The following is a 27,246-nucleotide window of genomic DNA, read 5'->3' as shown; positions in this document are numbered from 1 at the left end:
AACGTGCCACTTCTGCCACAAATAGAATATGACCAATTCCCCTACATACCTTCCAAAATCAGTATTTGAAATGAGAAAAACACAAGTACTAAAATGCTCCTTCAAAAGTTTTATAAAGAAATATAGACACAAAGCTGCCAATTAATACCAAGATGGCACAAATTACAGATTTGTACAGAAAGCTCATGTTAAGTCAACTGATGCTTCTCTCAGCCTCATCATTTGAGAGGCCATATCCTGCAAGGTCAGAAAGTGACAACTCTGAAAGGATCCTGAACTTAACAGCTCCCATCTACAACAGCAGGAACAGCAGGTGTCCAGGAACTTTGAAATACCTGGTATTTAACACCTTCAACTCATATTGAGAATTTGAGGCACTCATCAATTTACAGGATCAAGCCTTACAAGAGGTAGAAGAGAATTACTGGTGCAGTAATTCACAGAAGTTTCTAGAGAGCTGCCAGACAGCTTACTGCTTGCCTGTGAACACACATGAACTGCAATACATCTGGGGACCAAAGCAACATCCAAATAAAATTCACACTTAGATTGTGAACTGAGCATCTTCATTAGAAAACTGATACTGAAGAATGAACACAATTTTATGTTCTGCAAAAAAGTAGGGGCAGCAATCACGGCACGCATGCCTTTCACTCTTGCTCTTTTGATTGACGTCCCCCCCCTTTCCTCATTCCTCTGAGCTTCTCTGATAAACAGCATTGCAAGTTCATTTAAAAAAAATTTACAGGAGAGAGTTCTGTTGGTCATCTATTTACATGTGGCATCACTCCACAAGGAGTTTGATCTCATTGGCTAATAGCTGGTTCATGTTGAATAGAGCCCCCGGGAGCTTGGTGAGCAACTCTCTCTCCGTGGTCTCAGGGTCGCTGTCGACAGAGCTGGAGCTAGCACTCATATTGTCGACAGCGGCACTAGCTGGAGGGCCCAGCTCTGGCTCGCTAGTCTCGCTTGCCGTGGACACCACAGAGAGCAAGGACATGCGCCGCGTCAAGCGACCGGGGGTAAGGAGAGAAGCGGCATAGTCCGCTATGATACCAGCTACATCTAGATTACAAGCCTTGTCAAAGGCAATGAAACCTACATTTGCATTGGCCTCGCACACGTAGAATGAACCGTCGTCCTTCATCAGCAGGTCAATGCCGCATACGTCCATCCCCAGGATGTTTGACACTTGGACTGCCAACTGCTTGCCTTGTTCGCTCAGTGAGCACATCATCCCTACACCACCTGGAAATAGTGAAGAAAAACTTGCTGTCTGTGGTCTGGTCACAGGTGACTGACATCCTTCTCAACTGGCTGGTGCTTTTTGGTTAGGAAGCTCCAAAGCGAGCCTGCAAGTATACTGCTGATGACTCAGAAAGCAATCGCCTTTCCACAGTGACTGCTAATGAACTTGAAGCCACAGCAGGATTTCAAAAGATTCTGACCTGCCAAAGGCAGGTCAAGATCATGACCTGTTTAAAAAACAGTTAAGTGCTGACTTTTTAGTCAAGAAAGATATCATACATTTTTAAGACTCTGGGATATTAAAAAGATGACCTAACAAACCACCCTTGTTCCTTCTAAGGTAGAGGCGTTCCATACATATTTGTAAGTTATCACAAGAAATCTTTCAACAAAATTAAACCAAGCATTCCTGGTAAGGCTACAGCTCTAGCAGATTTAATTGAGGGAGATGGGGGTTAAGACATTATTGTCTGCTCATGTCCCTGTCAATTTGCTATCACACGTTACTGTCTAAAGCAAGAATTAGGGAGCATTTGTGTCTGAACCTCAGCTGGTCCAGTTCACAGTCCATCATCTAAGTATTAACCACCTCAGACTTCATCTATCACAACAATTAAGTTTAAAAAAACCCAAACAATAACTAACAAAAAAACATTTAGCAGAAAAATCTTTCAGGCTGTATTTCCTCAGCATCAAGTAGTAACTAAAACCTGTCAAGTATTTCGGGCACTGTGACTAACCAAAACTGTACTACACATGAACACATTTTACCCCATCCCTGCTCAGGTTCAGTACAGTTTCAGCCAGGCAACCTCAACCCTCCTTCCTCCTTCTCCTCAGAATGCCCTGTCCTACACTCAAAGCTACGGAGAAACTCAGTTCTGAGTATATGACAATCAATGCAGTAACCTTCCTCTTCTTCCCAGACACAGTCTTTGGGGAAAAAGGTTGCAGGAAGGAGCCTGACAGACTTAAGGCAGCACAGCAACTGCACAATGCAATCCAACTGTTTATTGCCTTCCACAGATTCCTCCCTTAACACTCTCTCCTACCCTCTTGCCAACTGGCTGTCTCCTCCACCTCCCTCAGTCTTGTCTTCTGTCTTCCTTCTTTTTCTGTTCCTCTTAACAGGATGAAATGAATGATAACATGGCACTACCATGACGGTGCCACTACCACATCAGTTGCTCCATTTGTGTTCCTACAACTTTCCCCTCCTTTTTATCTGTCCTCTCCATCCAATACCTTGGGCAGAGATTGTCTCTCCTCCTGTGTTTGCTCAACACGCATCTCACTCAATCCTCGCTCTTGAGCTTCCCTTGTAAACCCCCAACAATAAGCATAATTAATATAAAATAAAACCTGCAGCTTATTTCAGTTGGGTTAGTGATTTTTCAACTGGATTGAAAAATTCTGATCAAAACTATGAACAATGCTTTTCCTACCAAGTGAGCAGTTACTCTGCATCCTCCCATCTGTTGAGCAGCGGAGCATGGTGCCCACCACACGGCCTCCCACTACGATGACACGTACATCCTTGCCATGGGACTCTTTCACATATTTTTGAAATAAGTAAGGGGCATCATGACGGATCAAATGGCTTAGGTCTGCCAAATGGTGCTTGTCTCGTGCCAGGAACACAGCTTTACCTGTATAAAGAAAAGAACACCAGAAGATTGGAAGAAGCTACTGATTCGAGCTGCGTCAATAATTCAGCGCATTGAACTAAAGCCTCTGACCAGTATGCTGCCCACTCTCACAGGCCTCATCTGCAGCTTATACCCATTTACAAATTCTTCTGTGGACATCCGTGTTCCACCACTTCAGTGCTTCTAAGTGTTCCAAGAGCCATATGAGGGAGTAAAAAAAAAAAAAAAAGAAGAAAAAGAAACCAGCTTTACATAAAGGAGGTGGTCTTCTAATTTCAACTCCTTTTGGCACAAGTCCTTAATGAGAGAAAAAAGGAAGAAATACTTAAAGAGCAGCAGACATTTAACTAATAACACAGTTTTGTTCATCCATGAGGTCTGGACCCACAGCCTATAGCTTTGACCACAAGAAGCAATGACATGAAAGTGTTAAACACCAGGCAGCGAAGAACTCTGAAGCTGCTAGTGTGCCTCTGCAGAATCAACCACTTCTCTGTGCAAAGTTGCTGAGTGCTCTTTCCAATACTTACAAGAGCTCACAACTCCAGAATGAGGCTTTGCAGTGGAACAACTACATTCAGAGGAAATCACTAGACTCCACAGTATCCAAGATAATTTAGCAGAAGATTCCACAAGACATAAAATGAATGGAATGTGTTACAATTTTGAAAAAACTTTAGAAATCACTAGCTTTTCTGCAAGTAAACATATAATTTCCCTTCATTTCTAGAGACACTAAAGACTTCTTTGTTTTTTTCCAATTTTACTAATACTGATGAAAGTCAATCCTGAAACAGGATCTACCACTTTCCATCTAATTCCCAACTCCTCTTCCCCTTTCTTAAGGGCTCTTTCAGGTGTCCTATTAGATTTACATTTTGCAATAAGGCTGCACAATTTTTTTTGTGGCAGAACTGTTACTCAATTATGCTACAATGTTAACAGACTACAAATCAATTGATAAACTGGCTATCTTAACTAAGGGAACAGAAATGCAGCAGCAGCAGAACTAGGAGAAATAACGTGTGAAGAATTCCAAATGCTCCAAAGCCCAACCGGAGCAGCCTCTGCTTCGTCAGGGATTTAAGGTCTCCATAACACAGAACACTAATTGAGGAGCATGGAATGTCTCATCACAAGCAGCATATCAGAATGTAGGCTTAAAAATCATGACAAGAAAGAAAAAAAACTTCCATGTGCTTCCTCCCATTCCCAACTTTAGCTCTCCTACAGGCGTTTAATAATCCTGCTGTATTCCTAAAATGTGACAGGAAAAATGATGCCTTGGAGGGGAACTACTCAGTTCTTGGGAATTATGCAGCATCATGACATCCTGGCAACAATAAGATTAGCACATCAGTAGTGTTGCTACACACAGTAGCAACAAACTACAGAGAAAATGGGCCTAAAAGATTACGATTTTTATTGATCAGCCAATATCTATGACCATGTTTGCCTGGTTTTCTTTAAATACAATTTGCAAATGGCTACTCTTCAATTAATTTGAAAAAGTTTCCCCAACTCTCTTAATGTGAAATGATACATAGTGTGCATAAATTTGCATTAAAATGCCTGAAATTTAAAGTGCTTAAAGCAAAACTTGTAAACCGCTATTTACATTAATTCTGGCTAAAAAGGGGAAAAGAAAGTCAATAGCTGCGAACTCTGTAATTATTTAGTGTTATTATTTAGTAGATCTTAACAAGAGGCAGCGTCAAGTCAAATCCACCGTCTCAGATACTCCACAGTTGTCAAATTCAGCTTGCTGCAAAGTTAAATTCCAACTTGGCTTCATAGCTCCACAAGCACTTTAAAACCATATAAACAGGTCTTACTGCCAACAAAAGCAGGTATGATCTTCCTCTGCCCCAGCCTTTTGCTCTCACTCTTCCATTATATCAACACAAGCATTTGTGCAAGTAAATGATAACGCATGCAAGGCATAAATCCAAGTAAAAATAACCCATCTAGATGCGTCCAACATCAGTTCCTGAATCCATTTACTACACGGCTACAGAAACACTCATGCCAGCAGGGGAGATGCAGCAGAGCAGCACAGAGTGGGAACAAACTGACAGACAATAAGAAGGAAGAAGTGGTGTCTTTTTGTAATACTTTTAAGGTAACTGCTGGTTTATGTGCCTAAACTTTAGATTCAGTTTCTTTTTATTCCTAGTATTTATTAAATTGTTTTAAAGTAAATTAAAAACAGTGCAACCTCCTGTGCAAATAACCTCTGAAATGGATTTTAAACCTGGGTTCCTTTAGTAGATCACTATCTAACATTAAATGAAATTAATGTATTGTTTCATATTCAACATTTAAAAGACTGATAACAGAACAATTTAACCTGAACCTCCCATATTATCACCAGCACTGTCAGTGGTATTTTTCTGAAAAAGAGATCCAGTTTGACAAACAGTACACGAGATTTTATTTAAATCAGAATCCTACTTATAGTCAAAGTCAAGTAGAAAAAAAGGCCAAATCAAGACTGAATGAACTAAGATTCCATTTTTTACGTCTATTCAGAAACATCCCTAAAATCCACGTAGTCTTCTCTTTACTTCCCTAAGGCCAGACCTTCCATTATTCCAGTTCAAAGATCTCCTCACAGAAGTTACCAATGCACCATAATTTTGAACCCCTATTCCCCCTGCTGTTGCAAGACTAGGTTCTGCTTAAACTGCTTCCCAGTGTGGCAGCCTACTCAACAATCAGAAGTCGACAGATGGTAGAATTTAGATGTACCGCAAAAAAGTCCAACACCTAATAGAAGACCTTCTTAACTATCATCCCTTGACAAGACAAAATCTTAAAGGGTGCTGCTCAGAATACTCCTTGCCCTCATCTCTGACCTCACACCCACCTCGGTGACCCCGCGTGTTCTTCACCACCATAGGGAACTCCAGCACTTCCGCCTCATCAATCATTTTGGCAAAATTCTCATGACCACCTGGCAAAAAGAAAACCAACAACATTATATGCCACCAATTCGGTGTGGCCAAATTGGGGATGTAATTGCCACACATTCCTCCCACCCTTACAGCTTAGATAATGCAGAAAAAACTATCAGTTAAGAGGAACTTGGTCATGGAGCATGATCAGACTTTGAAGGCATTTGTGATCTGTGGGATACTAACTCCTACTTCCTTTGAAATGGAAGACACAAGTTGACAAAGGCCTCTTGATCACCACCCCAAAAGGGTCAATCCAATCTTCCAAATCTGAATGTCCAGATTCTACCGTCTTGTCCCAGTTTATCCCTTTTACTTTATCAACTCCCACCTTCTCAAATGTCTAGCAGGAAAATAGCACAGACATAACACCAGTAATAGTTCCATCCAAACTACTAGCCAGGAAAGCAACATGGAACACAGAGACAAGGCACAATCCAGAGAGCAGCAACAACCCAAGTCTTGTCACTTCACCTCCCCCCTTTCCAAGGGTTAAGCCTCCTGCATCTCATTCTCCCTATTTCCTGAAGCAGTACTTCAACCTTTTTGTCTCATTGCATCTGTAAGGACCTTAGAGAGCAGCTTTTAATGACCATTCACATGATTGTAGTCGATATCTCAAGGTTATTTGAGTTCAGTTCAATTCACAGAAGGCTGACCACAGTACAAGAAATACAGAAGAGAAAGTCAGCAGACAAAGGGATGAGATTCCTCTAACAGCATGTGCAGTAAAGCGCCGAAGTCAAGCCAAGACACTGGTCACAAAGCCAGAAGCAGCCATCACTACCCTGACATGGATTTTAATGCATGTCATGGAATAACATGTCATTCAGCACATCCTGTTTTTCTTGGCAAAATCAGCTCTCACTGATAACTTGATACTTGTATTTTTTTAAAAAAAAAAAAAAAAGAAAAAAGAAAAAAGGTCATACTTCTGTCAAATTCTAAAGGCAGGCATTAAAAGAAGTGGCAGGGAGTTATGAACCAGCAAGATGTTCTGCAATTATCCCATCATTCTTGGTCTCCTCTTCCCCCCCAAAAAATAAAAAGCTCATTCCTTTCTCAAAGAGCTCAATCACATCTATAAAAAAAGGGTATGCTGCTTCTCCAATGTGTTTTCACAGTAAGTGATGGAAATAGTAATTCATATTAATTGATGTAAGCCCATGGTTTTGGTTTTGTCAAGTTTGTTCGTGTTTTTATCAAGTTCCCATTACAAAAGCCTATTGGTGCAACCACACAAAGGGGAGGAAAGCACTGGTATTTCCCAAGAAGGAAAGGAAGGCTGAGAGGTATCTTCAATTCTTTAATATATTGTAATTAAAAACAGAAATAGCATCAGGGTAGCTCAGACAAATGGTTCCTCTAACCTAGCACTCTGACAGGAACCACAGACTCCAGAGGCAGGCACAAGAAAAATTAATAATTAACTGTTCTGGTGGGAAACAAACCCCAAACAGTTGTTAAAAGTTGAACATGAGGGCCTGTACTCTTCTTGTCCTTTCACAGTAACTAATACATTTGCAAATATTTTTGTTCATACAGAAGTTTAATCTACTTTCAGGTTTTACCAAAGTCTAGATCTTTATAGTATCCTATGACATTTAGTTTCCCAAGTTCTTGTCTCAGGGAACTAGAAAAGTGTTCGAAGTGTTTTAGTAGTAACAGCCAAAGTTAGTTGCTTGGGAGGCTGAAGTACAGTTAAAGTACTCTTCTCAAACCAAAAAACAGAATCTGAGTGTTGTAACTTTAATTTCCTTTTCTGGTTACTGAAGACTTATCTGTGGAACTAGCCTAATGCTACTTAATTCTATGTATTTCCAAAACTTGACTCATATCTTTTGCACTGCAAAAGCATAAATTACGGTAGGCAACTATGCCATCCTTCTGATCCAAAAGCCTTACCATATGAAAAAGTATCTGGAAGAGGCACGCCATGACCAGCAAGTTCTTGAAATGTCCAGAACTTGTTGACACAGTTGAGGATGGCCTGGGGACGATTCATCAATCGACAGCCCATCTTCTCTAGGTGGCGAAGGACTGTGATATCGCTGTCACTCTGGACCCAAGGTGTTGGTACCCGCACAACCACCACTTGTGGGTAAGCAGTAATGAGCTCCCCATTCACCCGGAGACCTAAAGAAGGAAGAGAAAAACATCCCAGTCAACTCCAAGATCTGTATGTGATCACCACAGAGACACTAGGCTTCAACAGTGAGCATCAAAACAGTGCAACTCTCCCAAAAATGCATCTCTCACCAGTTGTGCTGTTTCATACATGTCACTCTTAACCCACTTTAAACTAGGACTACACAAAGAACACACTGTATTAGGGCACACAGTCTTGGGCTCATTTCCAGAGTGAAGGACGTGTTTTCGTAGGCTGACACATCATCCCTTCTATGGATGTTCGCAGCACACTACATTCACTTCAGCAGTATCAATAGCTCAGGAGGTTCCTGCCTTCCACTGCTGGTTCTTGCCTACATGATACAGTTCAACCTTTCCCAGTACTAGCTGTATTGATCTCTCTGTTTGTGGTATCATGTTACACAACATATTGACAAAGTAACAGAGATTAGATATGACCCTTAAAAAAAAAAAAAAAAAGCTGTATTTTTAACACAGACAATTTCGACAATCTGATTTATACTAAGTAACTACTCAGAAATAACTTTATCAGTTAACAGGGTAGCACCCTGTGACATTAAGGCAGGAACTAGAAGGAAAGTCAGCTTTGCCACCAAGACCAATGTGTTACTTAATCATGACCTATATCTGTAAAACCATAGTTATACAGACTATGTCTCTGGAAAAGAAACACTGAAAGACAGGCTGCAGGAATGGGAATACGATAGGACTGGATGGGAAAGCATCATGCTCAATGAAGACAGTCTGGCATGTGAGGATGGAAAAAGACAAATAGGATTTGATATTCACTTTATTTGCCTTATGTTCAAAGTAAAACTTTCTGACTTCAGCATAAAATACAGAGCTCCCGGTGGTGTCAGCACCTCAAGGGTTAAAAAAGGAAGGAAGGTGAGCTGAGAAATCACAGAGCAGAGGCCAGCTGTAACTATCCAGATCTAACCGAAATTAATTACCTGATTAGCTCTACTCCAAATATGTTACTTTTCAAATACAGACTTGCATCTACTCAACCTGAAGACACATATTGCCAGGCAACATTTCACAACATATTTCATTTCAAGATGCATTAGAATTAAGGGGGGGGGGGGCGCTGTGTTTGTTTGTGTGTGTGTGTGGAGAAGGGAGCGTGTCCTCTCTGTACTTAGCGCTTTCTTTTCTTCTCCCAACCAGGATGTATTTTAGAGCTTGCCTTAAATATAATGAAGCAACCACCTAACTGCCAAAATGGAAGTAGAAATATGCTGCCCAGTCCTCAGGAGGACTGGGCAGAACCACACTCTGGAAAGGCCAAAACAGAACCATATCCAATACAAATCCCTTTTTCCAATCCCCATTGCCATAATTGCACAGAGATGAGAAAACATAAGCAGACGGGTGCTCTGGCTGCTCACCTCATTAGCACCAAGCACTGCCGCATTGCAGCTGACATGACTTGCGTGTTTAAGCAAGCAGGCTTCAGACACACACACACACCACTTTATAGAGGTATCTCAAGCAAGATTAAACAACAAGACACTGCTAAAAACCTAAGCAGAACATCAGGAAATGGACTACCATCTCCTTTAGCCAGAAGAGGAGTACAGATTCAGCAAGCAAAAGATTTTTAACTTATTAGATTCCACCTTACACATGTATTTTCTCATTTAGGTGCACACCCAATTCCACCCACTTTTTCCCACTGTAATTGTATGCATGTCCTGACCCACGTGCAAGCTGTGTAACAATCATTTTAAAAAGGACTGTATTTTCCCACAGAGCCCCAAAATTGCCACTGTCTTTGTGTGAACCAAAACCACACGGTTTTCTAATTCAGAAACTCTCAGAGTCTATTTTGTTGTTTAGCTTTTAAGCCACACCACATGCTGAAGTTTTTTACCAGGGAGTCTGAAAAACAGCAGTTGAGGAGATGTGTATGCCTGACCTGGAATTCTCCTGAATACCTGCATTAGACTTGACTATCAGACTGGTGTAAATTCAGCCAGGCCACCATCCCCCCCTGGAGTGACTTTGGAAGTACAATGATGTTATCAACAGAACAATCTGAGCTTTTGTTCCAGATTCAATCATCTCCTCTGGTCTGGATACTGTTCTCCCCAGAACAAAAAAAAGATTTCTCTCCCCTCATAGAAGACAGTTTACAAACAAAGAGAAGAGCTACTCAATGAAATGTATAATTTGAAGCACTACTACTGACATGCGCCATAAAAATTAGCTGCAGTTTCCCAGCAACACAGTGCTGCAAACAGAAGCAGCTTTATTACAGTAAAAAGGAAAGCCAGATTCTGCCATTTTGGAACAGGCTTGCATTCAGCATTCCATCTAAGACCCAGCAGTTAACAATCAGGTTAATAGTCATTATTGCCGCGTGGGCTGATAAAATAGTATTTATTCACTATGATGTGCTGAAAGCAGTAACACAGAAGATATTAATGCATACAATTAATTTCTTTTCCAAAGAATCAACTCATGAATGCAAAGAGGGAGAAAGGGAAAAAAAGATACGTTAGAGACATTACTTAAAGAGTGGTTAAGAGGTAATCGAACTTTTTTTTAAAAAAATGGAGATAAACTCTCTTTCCTTTGCAGTAATAGTACCATCCTGGTCCCAGAACAGTAGCAGTGAGTTACATTCACAGAAGCCTGTGGACAATGAACCGACTTCACAAACATGCAGAAGGCAGATGTTCAAATCATACAGAAGCACCCTGACAAATAACAAGTTGGTGCATTTCTTGGCTTTCTCAGTGGATGCCGATGAAATTATAGACACAGCAAACAGACAGCTATACAGTCCTTTTGAAGTACCAACACTGAGACCCAGGAAAGTGAGATTTCATGCTTATCTTATTGTGAACTTTATCAACATGTAAAAACTGTTTTACCAGTGCCTTGGGAGGAATTTCTTAGGTTATCATAAAACATCCGGGTATTCTTTGGCCCTATGAGATGAAGACTCCTGAGTTGGAATATCACACTATAAAATCCTATACTTGAGCAAGACCTGTTCTTTCTACCAGTACCAGTTTTCTTTGTTCCTCCTCTGCAAGACTAAAATCTCCAAAATGAAAAATCTCCAAAATGAAAAATGGTAGACCTTTAACATTATACACCAAAGATCACAGTATATGGAGGAAAGTGCAAAAGGACTTTTTGCAATGCAAACTGTAATCACCTGCAAATGAACTTGACCAGTTACATCACATCCCTCAAATAAAGCCGAAAAGCCTCAAGTTTCTCTCAAAGCAGCTCAAAGCAGACCATGATAGAACTGAGTGGGTAAACGCATGATTCCCCATCAGTTGGCCCAACCAGTCCTGCTGCTTGATTCCCAAAGAACAGCAGGTAAGCTCAAAGTGCAAAGTAACTGGTCTCTGCTAAAAAGGCATATTTAGACCCAAACAGATTAGAAGCCACCACATGAACCTATGAACTCCACAGAAAATGGACACAGCATGAAACTCTAGTGAAGACAGAAGAAAGAGGCAGAAACTTCTACTGCTGTTAACAGTGAGATCAGGAGATATGTATCTATACCCTAAGGAAGTTCTTGAGACAGTAACATCTAACATGGTAGAGCCTATCTGCATAGCAAGACACTCAGAATGAGTTGCCTCTTGACAACCTGTTTTAGTACAATTTTAGGGTGAATGCATAAACTTTGGAAAAAACACAATATTCTGGAACTTCCCAGCCCTCATTCATGCATGTAGGGGTTTTTTTAGCACCTTCTGTCTTCTTCCCTATGACAAATTTCTCTCACGATCACAATTTCTCAATTAAAAAGCCTCATCTTAAGAGAGTTATCATTTAGGTAGCACACATTCCAAATTAAATGCCTCAAAATACAGACATACAAAAACACTCAGTTATCCTGACAAGTTGCTGCCCATCAGCTAAGACTCCTAAGCCGACTATGTACTTGTTCCCACCCTACAGCAAAACAAAGGCAAAATTCTTGAACTTAAGCCTCAGTGAAGGGGTTCTACAATAATGACTCTCACTGCACAACTGGGACAAGCTAAGTGCGCAAATACAGGCATTGTAACAATATCCCATAAAGCTTGCAAGCCAAACACACTTCTGCAAGTCAGTCAATCACAACCACAACACACAAATTCTTAAAAGTGCAGCCTCACACCTTTTGCAATCCATAAGCACTGGTGCTTCATCTACCCAGTTATCCTACTTTCTTGTGCTTCAGAAACTCCAAGAAGCACTTCTGCATTGATGGCATTATGGACAGCTAAAAAGGATCAAAATTTCAAGAAACTGTGTGCCTCTTCTGAACATCTTAATTCACATCCAAGCAGCTTTTTAAATCACTAGACATTTCTGAAACTCACTCTCTTCAGTTTGCACTCTACACAAATCCCTTCCAATATCTAGAAGAATCAGTTCATCAGCAGATTAATAGCTGCTGCGAAGCAGTATCTCATGTCCAGTTTGCATGTTATGAACAATTGTCCTTTCAGCTGCAATAATGCAAATGTTTTCACAGAAGGAACATGGTTTCAGGAGGCAAGTCTAAAACCTCGAAGATGTGCAAGGACATCAAAAATAGAGAGCTTTTATAGCTCTCATTATAGCAAACATCAGGCTTTTTTTACCAAAAAATAAATCTCAGTAATATCAAATAAATTTATAAAAGTATTTTCATTCCAAATTATCATTTTGGAAAACAGTCAAAAAAAGCAACTGAGTCACCAAGACCACAAAGTACTTAGGAGTCAAATTCAGGTCTTCAAGTACAACATGTGACTGTAAGAAACACAGCAAATTTCTTCAATAAAATAGTATGATACAAAGCTAAACGCTTAAAGTATTTAATACACAAGCAGGAGGAGATCTGGGTAGGCTTACATGTAAATCAAATTACTGACATCAAGCTTCTAGTTTTATGCAATTTGATTCATCACTATTCATTGTTAGACTACGATAGATTAAAAGACTAAAGTAGCTGGAAATGCCAGAAGGTAGGGCCTGGGGAAGAAACGCAATAGGCACTGACATAAGAGTGATGAAGAAGAAACTTTCTCAGGGAGAAATACTACATTTACTTTTACTTCTACACGTACGTTAGGAAAACCTAAATCAGTAAACAAGTTTCCATGATAAAAAAACACCCTTTCAATCTGTGCCTCAAGACAACTGATAACTGCCTTGCTACCCATGGAAGTTCATGACCTATCATATCAGGTTTCTGAACAAATGGACCAGAAGAGCAGGAACGATAAGCAAAAGGTGGGTTTGCAGAAGTTCCCTATTCAGCGCTGCCAATGTAGCAAAATAAAACATTTTAGTCATTAAGCCTTCTTCTTTCAAACTGGTATCTGAGAACTGTGTGACTATGAGAAGTGCCCAAATGTGATAAGAAAGTTAAATTATTCCTTGTACAGCATGGATAGCTACAAAAGGAATCCTTGCCTCTGTGGCCACAGCTGCCACAAGCAGCCACCTCTCAGAAGAATTTAACTTCAGTGACTGCCTCTGTCTCTGGCAAAGCCCGTAATAAATGCCAACTGCTCTGAAAAATGTAAGTAAAACAAACCAGGGAAAAAAGTGTTTCAGTATTCAGACAGATCCAGTATGTGGAACACAGGCACAGCGTACAAGTGGCATGATGCATGGTCATTGTGCATGCAGCATTCCAAAAAATAAAATTTCAATTGAATTTTCAAAAGCACTAAATATACACCAGCTCTTATCACATACCCAACAGGAGCTAACAGGGACTGAGAACTTTCAAAATATTACCCAGATTTTTCCTCAGAGATCTGTACACTATACTGAAAGCCTCCAGCTCTCTCAGCTTTGTTCTAACAATTTATTCATCCATCCATCCACGGAGTTGCTAACGTTTCCCAAATGAACAGTCACTCAGCAAGCAGGCTATAATGAATTCAACTTATTCAGCTGGGAAAAACAGGTTAGCCTTCCAACATGCAAACTTTTCCTAGTATTTTGAGGACATCACATTCTGCTACCTGCTTTTCCCAATTAATCAGTTGTTCTAACAAAAAATCACTGAATTTTTCTACAAATCTAGACTCACTCCTGCTCTCAAAACAGTGCATTACTATTTCTGGTTTACTCATCCTCCTGATATTTGTCAGCCACAAGATGCTGCATAATATTTGTATTAAAGTTCTAAAGCGTTTAATAATTACTTACAGTTTACTTGCAGAGAATTAAATGTGTTTGATCCTAATTGCCGTAAGAAAGCAAGCTTAAAGCTCAAAAGGGAAATGCCCCTAACTTTAACAGCAGATTACTGGCAGTAACAAGACATGCGTTCCCTCACCAAACTCAGCAAACAGAAGTAGATCTCTAAAATTTTTCAAACTCGGCATACTTTGAACATACATTCTGCCGAGAGTGGCAGAATTTAGGAATTATTAACAAAAGTACAATTAACATGAACAAAATACTGTATACTCAAAAGCTTGCTGCAATATGTTGTTATCCTACTTATTAGTTTTTTAAAGCAAATTAACAAGTGCTGGCATTTAACACCACAGGTTTAATATAACTCAAATTTCCTTCTCCACACAAACTTCACCAAAAAGGCGTTCTTGCCAAGATACATTTCCATAGCTCAGCAGTTCAAATGAAATCACATGTAGCAGAGACAAAACTGATCTCTCTAGAACAGTACTATGCCATTCTATTCTGAAACAGAGAAATAAAGAGGAGCAGCTTCAGCTTCAATTCGTAAAATCCTAACGCAAGCATTGTGAAAACTTTCACAAAAGGCCACTGCTACAGCTCCTAACTGAAAGCAAGCAGGTACCCAAGTTTAAACCAGCTCTACTTCATGTCACTTCCTGGACTCAGAGGACCTCTTCCCTTCCCCATGAAGAACATGGAATCATTCTTGGAAATGCACAGGCTACTGAAAAACGGTGAAAAACTTGGGAAGGACGACAATGCTCAAAGTGATTATGGCCATTCTGGATTAGGGATTCTTTCTGGGCACCAGGGGGAAACAGACCAGGCGCCTTTATGTATACGTCACTAAGTCAATACTAAGCAGACTGATTATGGCTAGATCTGTGTTTCTGAGCTATGTTTCTAGTCACAATACATTGTTTGCTTATCATCCCAATCCACTAGCACATCTTTAGAGTCATGCATAAATGTTAAGTGAATGGACCCAAATACAAAGTAAAAGGTGTATTACAAACACAAATTAATTCTAGACCACCGTCTTAAATTTCCTGCATCTTAAAATCTTTCAGGTCACTTCTGAAGTAGACCAGGATTTGAGAGATTATTATTTGGTTCATCAGCCACCAATACTAAGTTTGTTGCAGCATGCTTAAAGTAACTTTAGCTTTCTTGAAGAAATAAGAAATCTCAATCAAAAACAGACAAAACCAAGACAGTCTAACCTTAGTAAGAAGAAAAAAAAAAAAAAAATAGACCCAAAAGCATTTAAAATCTTTTATTATCTTTTAGCCATTAGTTTCTTCTCTAAAAGGAAAGAAAAAACTCTTGGCTAGAAGAAAGAGAACTATAAATGCAAAATACAAAAAGGTAACGGGGAAAAGCAACGTTTAAGAAACTCTATATGAAATGAAGCTCTCAAAAGGAATTTAAAAGAGGTTCTAACACAGCACTTTTCCTATTTGCTTTATAAACTTCTTGTGTTCTCCTCAATGACCAATTGTGTTAAAGGCTGCAAAGCAATTTCAAATTTTAAGCTCAGAAGTTTGCTGCAAGAAAGGGTTTGTAATATATTAACACTATACATTTATTAAAACAAGTAATGCCTTTTTGATGCATGATTACAATTCCCAAATTCAACAGTAACAGATGGTGAACAATAGAATCCACAATTATGGAAAGCTTGCACATCAGTAATAGTGAGGCTGTTCCAGTGCTAACATACTGATTCAAAGTCTGAATGTGTAGACCATGGGAGTGGAAATGCTGTGCCATAGCTTCAGTAACCTCATCTGCTTAAAAGCAGCGTGAAGAACACTGATGAATTTGGGGGCGTTAATGCAGTTTCTCCAGAAACGTCCAGAGCATGCCATAAGGTGTTGGTCTTCCCTAAAGATAACATAGAAACCCTTTTATGTTCGCAGACCTCATAAAACATGGATAAGACTCCAGAAAACAGAACTGTTCAAATAAAATATGCAGTTTCATGTTTTATTTAACCTGGTTCAACTGTGTGGTGCAACAAAAAGAAGTCATCTCATCTCCCGTACCCCCATACTCCTAATTCTCACTTTGCATCAGACCTAGTGATCATAGAACCACACAGGAAGTCAGATCAGCTTGTTGCTCTGAGAGGAGGGGGAAAAAAAGGAGGGGAAAAAAAAAAAAAAAAAAAGAGAGAGAAAAAGGAAATCAGTGATTATTTTTGCATTTGATAACTAGATAACTCTGCTCACAGAGCAGTCATGAAGTCATTACACTGCAAGGGAAGCAATGGGAATGCTTAATGTGTGAGGGAACAGCAGGACCATTTCTTTCAGCAGTGGTTTGCATTTTATGTTAGGAAGAATTTTATCATGTTTTCACTTAATATTGCTGTTGCAGAGTCGTAAGACCTGAGTTTTGCCCTGGCATTCCAAAAAAGTGGTCCTATTCTGCTCCTGGTACTCACACTCCCATCTCCTCACACTGCTCCTTCTTTTATGCTAGCAGCAATGTTCATGTGGCTGTAAAGTGATTCACATGAGGCAATTACTCTGAATTAATACAAAACCAGCAACATTTTGTTTTTGTTTTTTTTTTTACCCCAGAGAAATTTTTTTGGTTTGTTACATAGCCATTAAAAGAAAGTTTGAGCCAAGTGTGGAACCAGTGCGACAACTGAGCAGACACCTGACTGTATCTACTGAGAATATATACCCTGCTCCGCACGATATCACTGAACAAGACTTGTCAGAAACAGTAACAGAAAGCAGTGAGAATGGTCAGGAATACAGCCCTATGTTTAAGGATTTTATTTATTTACAAAGGACTCTGTACTACTTCCTTTAGATTATGTTTTGTCTTTTGCATTACGGCTTTTAAATAAGATAATCAATTTAGAAAGATATTCAGGTAATCTGCAGTGAATATGAATGTCAAATTAATATGATGTCCTGCCAACTGAACATTGCATGAACCAAAGATGTGTTGATACGTCTCTAGTACTGACAAGTAGAAAAAACCCTGAATATGCATTGAAAACCGAACCAGTTCAAAGTGGTACCAAAGCTATTTGAAAAATCAGTGTTTATGATAAGTACTTTGTACGCAAGTGTAACAGTCTTAGAAACAAAATGTTTTAACAATCTATGAATACTCTGAAAACACAGATTAGCACTCCAAAATGAAAAGCCAATATCATATTAATATGTCAAAGGCAGCATGAACCAGGTCTAAGAAAAAAGTAGTGACAAGAAAGTGAAAGTTACCTGCCTAGAAAACAGAGATGTGACTGGAATAGAACATGCAAAGCTTAGTAAATAATGAAGAATTGAAATTTAGAGAATGGTTACTTGAGATCTGAATTAAAAGCTGTCCTCTTCCAGCTTTTGTAGCCTCATACTTGCACCACAGGCTACCTTAATAAACCTGAATGTCATAAAATTGACAGATGGAAACAGGCGGGGTTTGGTTTTTTTCAGCAAACTTAATTAGCTTGTTATTAGAAGATGAGTAGAAGTGCCTGCACCAGGGAGAAATGATGGCATAACTGGGAACAGGGGTAACAGAGGGCAACAAGGGCTCCCCATTTTGGAAGCCAGGAGCTGTAAATTTAGCAAGGCCTTATCATGAAACCTTTACCTAAAGCCACTGCTCAGTACAGACCACACTTCAAAAGCAAAAACAGACTTTTTTTTTTAATAATCCAGATGGGATCTTTCAGTTTCTAGGTGGCTGTAGGTGACACCTCTTGTATCTCATTAGGATTTTTGTACAATGGTTCCCAGTGGAAATTTCAGAACATTCCTGCATCAAATAAGCATGCTTTAGTGTTTTAAAAGTATAAAGCATCCTCAACTGACAGAACCACCACTTGTGGCAGATACCTGTCCTTTTATATCATCTACCCAGAGCCCACCAACACAGACAGCCTTAGAAATAACAAGCTCTGGAATCCCCCCACCCTCACATGCAGGAAGTCATAAGCATTAAACAATCCTATCCTAAAATGCAAGTCTCAAACGTTACAGAACAAGAATAGAGACTAAATATATGTAAAATAACGTTACTGCAAACTCACTCCACTCTTAACAGTCAGTCAGTCTCTCCCATGTTCTAAACGCCCAATTTCTGTTCGTTTTAAATAGCAGGTAAAGAAAAAAATTAAGGACATACCTGAAAAAAAACAGATAATTGGAAAGGTCTTTCCAAAAGCAAGAAAGAAATCCAGAAGAATTCAAGCCCCAGAACGGCAGAGGGTTCTCCTCCCATCTGAGATGAATCTAAAATTTTCCCTTCAATGCCAAAAAACTACTAAATACCTTTAAAATGCATAACTTATGCACCTCATCTCTCTCTGCTACCAAAGAATATCTTCTTTCATCTCAGTAATTTGCCCTTTTATTACTTAAGCAAACTGCTGAATGGAGAAGCATCCCACACGAGTTTTCAATTTGTAACGAAGACATGTATCCTCCATACACATCTCCCATAACAGAAAAGACATCTAGAAGCATTTCTACACTGTCAGAAACTTTTAATAAATAATATCCAACTACCTGCCCTTTCCAAGTGTTCCTAAACACATTTAACTGAGCCTGAATTCTAGGGAATGGAAAGATCCCCTCAGCTTACTGTTTTGACTTGTCACTGCAGTCTAAGGACTTTCTAGTCAAAACTGCACTAAATTTATGATTTGGAAGCACTTATTTTGGAGACAAACGTGTCCTTCGTAAAAGAAGAAATTTAACCATGATATTTCAGGAAAATTTTGGGTTAAAACTTTCTTAGTTTTGACAAACATTAATGTAAGACCACACACAAAGCTCGCTCACTGGGCTTGTTTCCTCTTCCCAGCTTTAAAGGGTTAAAACCACACTGCAGTAGCTGCACATGTGCTCCATGCCCATACTGTGATGAAAATACAAGTATAACACCACAGTATTATTTCTCACCTGTTCTGGATGCAGAAGCTTCCACCTAGTGCCAAAAAGATGTTAACTAATCAAGACCATTTGCTTAGTATGTTCCCTAATTAAGACATCCCACACAATCTGTCACTATCTTCTTAAAAGAAAATGCTCCTCAGAATTACACAGGTATACAGTCCTTCCTACCCAGCCGGTAAAATAAAAAAAAATCATGCAGTGATAGTATTGTACTCACCAACAGCATACTACAGCAAGCAGAAAGGATGTTCCCCACTGTCAGCTTGTTTTGACCTTTGATGGCAACACATCTAAGAGATTAGCTATCTTATCACTAATTTCTAGATTGTAAATGTAGTCCTGAGTTTACTGATCTCTACAAATTGTTAAATATCTTTATATGCATTTACTCTGCACTACAAGCTCTAAAGCTTTCTTTGTCTTGTCTTTTCCGAAATAAGCATCTGTCCAACTTACAAAGAAACAAAAAGCACTGAGGGGCTACTGATCTCATCACAAACAAATCAATGGCAGAGAGGGAAAACAGAAGCTTTTTTACCAGCATCAGGTATGACAACTCTCCTTAGTTCATTTATCTCACTCCTCCATAGTTTCCTCTAATATTCAGTCTCCTTTAAATATCTGCAGATTACATATTTCTTCAAGTTCTGCCACTTTACAGCAACACGATCATAGAAATCTCATTAGCAAATACCACTCTTGATCTGTTCTCAGTAACAGAATTGTAATTTACATTCACGCTTAGACTCTGCCTCTAACAAATTTAAAAGATTAAAAATTCTTAGAGGAAAAGGTTTAACTGCATGCTATGCACCTTCAAAGACCCAAGCAAGAAAGGGAAGAAATGAGCACCTCTTCAAAAATCCCTGTGTTGGACAAAACACCCACATAAGGTTGTGGTTCTCAGACAATTTAAGTCACTGTTGCTGAAACAATTTTACTCTCCAGCCCCATGCAATCCTACAGTGGTAAGCAGTACCACCCACTCCCTATCACTCACAGTAGTGCTCATCAGACCCACTGGTGAGCAGGTGAGCTTCCTACACCATCAGGAAAACTATTTTGATCTTCGGTGCAATTTGATGTAGGTATCACAAGCTGAACCAGCTCACTGTAGGATCTGATTAATCCAGGTGCCAAGTGCAACACAGGAGGCTGGATCATAGCAATGACTACAATGATCTGAACAGCTTAAACTGTCAAGATAGTGCCATTTTGACACTGTAGAATTGTCTATAGTGAGATTTTCTTTTTCCCCCTCCTACATTTACAACTCTACGGTCACTACGCTAGCCCAGTTTCCAACTTTGTAGAAACAAGCCTGTCAGACCAATTTATCTTTTTCCAACACTCGCTCTCCTGTCCTGCGCAGATAATACATTGTCCAGTGGCTCCCACTCTGCCAGGTAAGAAAAATTTTCAACAAAAGTGCTACAAAGACCCAGCTGCCAGCCTTGCTCAAGCACGACAAAAAATTACAAGCATCAAGACATGAAGTGTACACATATAGCAGCCCTTTCACCTGCAGCCACAGACCTCAAAGCATCCACAAAGGGCATGCACTTTCAGAATCCTGCCTCATCTTTAGGCCCAAGCATGTAAGGAAGAGCACAAAAAGAACCATGTCGGTCTTAGGCCAGAATGATCCTGGGAAGGTTCACAGAAAAACAAAAGGAAGCAGGATATGAACATGCACATCTCAGTAACTTACTGGCAGTCATTATGAAGTAACTTCTCTCTACCTTTCTACCTATGCTTACACAATGACTCCAACTCATAATCTCTCCTCATTGGCGGCTGGATAGTTTGTATGCCTGGGGCACTGTGGTGAATGGATAAAGGCTATTTCAGAAGGACAGGCTGTGGAATTGAGGAGGAGGATTTATGCTCCATGCAAAGGAGAGGATCACATACATGCAGCTTTGCTTTGGAGTGCGCAGAGCTAGTCAAGTGACTAGCAACAGCTACAACTTGCAAGCACAGTCGTGACCACATATTTGATTTTTTCCCCCCCCTCTGTGAGGGTGGTCAAACTTTGTGAGAGATTGCCCTGTGAGGCTGTGGAGGCTTCACCCTTGGAGATATTCAAAACCCAACTTGGATATGCCCCAAGCAATCTGATCTAACTTCAGAGCTGGCTCTAGCTTTCAAGCTGGATGTTTTGAGAAGAATATTGGTCCAGATGACTTTTAAAGATCCCTTTCAATCTCAATTATTCTATGATTCTCTGTGGCATTCTCCTGCCGTATGCCTGGCCTCTTACATGGCTGCAACAGTAGGATGCATGCTCCACAACGCACTATTTCTACAGCTCAAAATAGATTTGTAGGTTCATAGGGAAACATATTTTCTTTCTTTTGCACAATCAAGATCATCTGACAAGTTCTTACAGTCATTAAAAAATATTTATAATAAATAATAAATTTATAATAAAGTTTTTCATGCTGAAAGTGGAAAGTGCCTCTATAGGTTTGACAGTTACAGGGGGATCACAGCCTGATTACCTGACCATAATGAAACTTGGAAAGAGATTTAAGAAGAAATTCAGTATATGGTGAAGGCAAATGCTGTCTGGAAAGCAAAGTAATGAAGGGGGGGGTGGGGTGGGGTGGGGGGCGGGCGGGGTGGAAGTTGTGAAGCTTTTATTGTTAAGCTATAAATAAACACCTGAAAACAGATCTTGCTCCCCACCATTCATGCTCCTGGCAGAAGCAGTCATCCAACAATACAGTCCTTCACAGAAAGATGCAAATACTGAAAGTTGTCAGGGGCATGAAGGGTAGTCCCCTTTAGGTCCTGAGTTGAGTGTGGATCTAGTTTTGTGAAACAAGTGCTACTTCAAATCTTTAAAGAATTTTTAAGGTACAACTACCAAAACTGTCTCACTAGGAATGAGGTGGATTGCAACCAAGGCAAAAGAGAGCTAAACCTTCAATCTTAGTCTACAGGATATTCATTAGTATCACCTGAGTCAGGGACACACAGTAACACCAGCAGGAGAACTTGATATGGCCTCCTTTGCTATTAATAAAAGCCTTCCTCACTGAGAAGGAAAAGCCATGATACAGGAGTGAAAGCCATCCCTCAACAACATGAAGAAGTTAAGATTTGGATGGCTCTGCTTTCTAGAACAGTGAGCTAAAAGATACACAATAGTTGTTGCAGGAAATCCTGTTAACTCCTGAAAAATAATTTCAAGATCATAACAACTAACATCCTCTACCATGGCAGGCTCAGTCAGGTTCACCAGTACTCCCTTACTGCTTCATATTAAGCAATATCTCAACTCAAAGCCTGGCATCATGCCTGGCCACAGAACTAAGAATGTAGCTCACCCTGTGGGTCTGTTCCTCGTCCGGGAACAGAAGGTCCAAGGCTTCATGTTGATATCCAAAAGTAATATATTACTTTTTTATATATATATGAAGATTTCCTAACCATGAAAAATAGCCTGCAAGGCACCTCATAAAATATGAAATATAAACATTGAAAGTAGTGCTGTCAAAAGAATCTAAACAATAAGAATTCCAGGAATGGAATAAGCCATTTTTCAAAGCAGTTGAGAAGTACAATAAAATGGGGACACGCAATTTACATATTCATGAAACAAGTATGAAGGAGAACAAGGCACAAGCATAACCTCTCAAGTGTTTAGATGGGTAAACTAATTTCTCAGTCTCACTGACAGGACACATATGTATCTTGAATGTAAATACATCCATGGACTACTATTCAAAGACAGAGCACTGGGTTACCCAAGTAATTTGTTATCATTGCATCACTCCTGTTTTTCCCTACATCTACATTTTCCAAAGCCTGGCTATTAAACAATCTTGATGCATCCAGCACAGTCCCTGTGTGACTGCACATAAATTATTTACAAAGAATGCGTGTATACAATATTTCATTAAAAAGCTACATTAAGAGAAAACCACTGAAGCCTACAAAGTCAAGCACATAAAGGTTAGAAAAAGCAACAACCAAGGATATGTCTGTACCACTGATCTACTACCCCACCCATATACTGTCTTCAAACATGAACAAACGTTCTTTTTTCCCATAGCATTTACCTAATGTGCACACTCACTTAACAAGCAGCTACTCAACACTGTATTTTCTTTTATATTGTTCAGTTTGTAGTCCATGGATTAGTGTACTGAAATCCTTGCACACACCATTATTAATTTCTTCTTGAGTTTTATTTATTGTGCTTATCACAGTAACATCTAAGTGCATCACCATCTTAATTTATTTTGCCAACATCACAGTAAAACCAGTAAGTAGTCTACTGATTTCCCATATGGGGAAGGGAAATCCAGAGATACGTGTCAAAGAAGGAATTCTAGATGCCATATTTGGGAGACCACGATTTCTCAGTTGCTGATGCTGCTCCGATTGATTTTATTTGTGAATGCAAGTGTTCAGCACTTTCACAAAGCTGATCCTAGTATCCAAAGTCCGGGCACTCAGAAAATGCAAAAACATGCAATTAAAGGCAATTTTTGAACAGTCCAATTTAAATCACCACACTAACACTTTTCTTCCAGCAACACTCTGCTTTTATTGTCACAAATTCATGTAACCAAAAAGAAGGCATCCTACAAATCGTCCTCTCCTGCACTATGCTACAAGTTACATTTCCAGAGCAGAACACCCTGTACTTTAAGGAGGCTAATGAAAAAGTAGGGATCAAGTAATTTAAAATGTAGTATCTGAAAACAAATACACAACAAAGGAGTGAAAAAATGCAAATTTGTTTTTGCCAGTTTCTAAAATTTGGATATTTGCTGTTGCTACCCATAGCGTTTCATTTTTACATTCGCAGAGAATCAAAAGGAAACGTCATCACTTGGCATTTAAGTAGCACACCCGTGACACTGGTGCAATAGCACATGAGGGTTAGAACAATTTCTTCTACCATACAGACCTTTGACACTTGAGCTGCCAGCTAAGTGTCAGCCACACTGAGTCAGCAGCCTCTATGTAGACAGCACTTAAGGTGAATGGGCTCCACTGTCAGCAAGTATTTGTGTAACCAGCTGGCAGAGGAATGTTTCTCTGCAGGAGAGAAAAGTTCTGGAAGGTCTGATTCCACTCCAGGTACTGGAAGTCAGCAACTACTGCATACAGCTTGCTTTGTCCCAATTTCTCACTCCCCAGTCTCCACCCCCCCCCCCCCCCCCCCGCCATAGATTCATCCTCCCAGATGTAACACCTGCACTTCCACTTCTTTTCTGTCCCACCTTCATTCTATTCTCCTTATTTTTCCAGTTAATTCCAGTTAATTTCCAAACTACAGATTTCTCTTACTGTCAAGTAGCTTCTTTGCCTGCAATTTTGAATACCACTCAACCACTCAGTTTCCTGTCTTGCCTCCAAACTCATTTTCCATTTGAGGAAAGGAAGTTTCAACACACCACACATGTTCCCACTGGTTTCCAGATCAAATTTCCTTCTTGAGGGAAGCATTTTCTTATCTAGCAAGAGTTTCACCACAGTCACTTCCTGTTACCATTTCTTGTTCCAGCAATGTTTGCAGAGCACACTGCCTTCACACCAGATTTTTCCCCGCTGACACTACAGTACCCAATTCCAAACCAATTTCACTCTTCTTGTCCCCACTACATTTGAATAGAGTGAATTACTCCATTCAGGTCTTTGTGTCAGCGAGCGGAGGCATAACCAACATGAAAGAAAAATCTCCATTTTAAATTGTATGCTCAGGCCAAACTTTAGCCCATCCCACAGCAGACAAGGCCACACCACCAGAAGTCCTTTTTTTGGATAATACAGGGGTACATTTCAAATGTTTTAGCTGTGAAGCTTAAACAAGCCTCTAAGATACTTAACACACTATTCTTTGAAAGACTAATAATTTGAGACAAATTTATGTCTACTTTCACAGGTGTAACAAGCGAAAGCCACTTCCTGTCCAAGCTAGTTCTTCCAAAAACATTCTTACGAATTTAGGGAAAAAGAGAAAAACATAATTCTTTTTTCCTCTGAAGTGCCCTTCTTCCACTGAATTGCTTTACAGAAAATTTCCAGAAGTCCCTCAAAAAGACATTTAAGACTTAAGGGGGGGTGGGGTATGCATATTAATAAGGAAGGACAAATTATAAGCAATAAAAAAATGTTTCATAATGGAATGTTTTGGCTCATTGTAATGTTAAGATGGGTGATATAACACCCATCCACAATGTCAAAAAACACCTCGTACAATGTTTCATCAGATGCAGTATCAGTACTAAAACCCAAGATTTCCTTACCCAAACTAAGCAAAGTACTGGTTTTGTATCAGTGTCACCTGCCTGGCCAACAGATAGAAACTATGTTTTTGTTTTGTTTCAGACATAAGAGAGAAAGCAAGCAATATGCTTTTCTTACTGGAAAGCTGGGAAGAAGGCATTACAGATTAGGACATCTCATCCATTTACCAACTTGACTGTCTGAAATTATACTTTTAAATAAATCCTGACTTTCACATGTCAACACATCAGCAATTTTGGGAGTTAGGTCACCCATTCAGATGTCAAAGCATAAAACAAGCAAATTAAGTTAGAAACAGTGGTCTTAGTACATAGAAGCAAGCAGCTAGCAATCTAGTCACAAGCATAAATCAAGTCTTCTACTTACTGTGGTGCCTTACGACAAATCTCTCAACTTTCCTTTATATTTCTTTTGCATTGGTAAAGATGGCAAACCATTGCAGTCATACTACAAGAATATTACTGAGGATTTAATCTGTGTTTTCAAAAAGCCCTAAAATGTTCAGATCAATATTACTTGGGGACTACCAAGTAAAACAGTTATACAACTGAAAGAAAATCTGTGATCTCAATCTCCAAAAGCTATCTACTACTGATAGGTCAGACTATTCTGTACTGAAACAATATACACATTTATGATCCATCATGATATATGGTACTGTCACTTTGTAAAATACTGTTTAAACAAATGGTCCCAATACAGCAAAAACAAACTAATAAGAACACTAAAGGCCACAATTCCCTTGAGTGCCAAATTTAATTTGTTCTAATCTATTTAAGTAATGTTTCCATCAAAAATTAAATCCTCAGATGATTCTCAATTGGGTGGTCTAAGCAACTTCAAGAGCTAATTGAAAAATTAAGTCAGTAATTTTTATTGGGGCTGGGGGAAAGCAAGAGAATAAATTCATTAATCCAAGACTTTCACAATACTATATGGAGCATAAAAGAAACTTGGAAGAAGCAGCTTGCCTTTTTGCACTAGGTTCACAAAGGGATTTTGGTAATTTTCACAGTAAGCACTTGGCGGAGATATTCTTCTACCTCATGATTCAGGGACAGTTACTTCTATACAGAATCCAAGTATTGACACAGTCATTAGGCTACACAGTCTTCCTAAGTTGGTCTCCCTCTCTTCATATCAGTATATTTTGTGTTACATAAAGCAAATATCTAACAGGTCAGTCAAAATTGAAAATACTACATCTCTAAGGTCACAGCATGAAGCTGGGAAGAAATACACTTGTATTCCATTACTTCCTCCACCTAAGACAGAAATTATAAGAGAAGTCTTTTACACCCAGGCAAATGCCCCAAACTCCAGATTCTATATGCTGCCAGCTCTTCTCTCCATGTGATGGATCAGTAAACTCCTGAGAAGGCTTAATGGAGATGGGCAAGGGCAAGATTGTGAAGCTCTGGGAAGAGTATGGGAAGTGACTGACCACACCTGTGGCAAAGAAAGTTAACCTTATACTGTGACAAAGGGGATCAGAAGGTGGGTTTTAAGATAAAGCGTTAGAACAGGGTGATTGGCAGACTCTCAGTTGAGTGTATCAACTGGCTGTGTAAATGTTTGTCCAGAAGAGCAGCAAGAGCCTGAATGTCTTACTGAGACAACTAGGCCAGCATGGGAGAGTATATACAGTGCTCAGCCCAACCTAGAGTATAAAAACTGAACGACTACCCAAAAGAGCTTTGAAGACAGCAATGGGCCTGAGCTGGCTTAAGCCCTCTTACACCTCCCCAGTGATGCCTAGCGTTGTGATGGTGAGCATATCAGAGGGACCTCTAATGAGAATCACATTTGTATTGTGATCCAACAGCTCTGTCTACGCTACTTACTTTTTTTCTATTCCTAAACTACTTCTCAAAC

General features: G+C 39.6%; 1 protein-coding gene across 1 annotated transcript in view; it reads right to left on the bottom strand.

Annotated features, from left to right (window-relative positions):
• Nucleotides 1-784: 784 nt before the first annotated feature.
• Nucleotides 785-27,246, bottom strand: part of RIMKLB (ribosomal modification protein rimK like family member B) — a 34,912-nt gene continuing 8,450 nt past the window's right edge. The window contains exons 2-5 of the mRNA XM_086465334.1: nucleotides 7,760-7,990; nucleotides 5,767-5,853; nucleotides 2,694-2,897; nucleotides 785-1,248 (exon numbers count right to left, since the gene is read on the bottom strand). Of these exons, the coding sequence (XP_086321460.1) occupies nucleotides 785-1,248; nucleotides 2,694-2,897; nucleotides 5,767-5,853; nucleotides 7,760-7,990 (986 nt within the window). The remainder of the gene's footprint in view (nucleotides 1,249-2,693; nucleotides 2,898-5,766; nucleotides 5,854-7,759; nucleotides 7,991-27,246) is intronic.

Source organism: Leptosomus discolor, chromosome 1, assembly GCF_034619465.1.
Source record: "Leptosomus discolor isolate bLepDis1 chromosome 1, bLepDis1.hap2, whole genome shotgun sequence".
Classification (NCBI taxonomy): Eukaryota; Metazoa; Chordata; class Aves; order Leptosomiformes; family Leptosomidae; genus Leptosomus; species Leptosomus discolor.
This window is presented reverse-complemented; position numbering and strand designations above follow the sequence as displayed.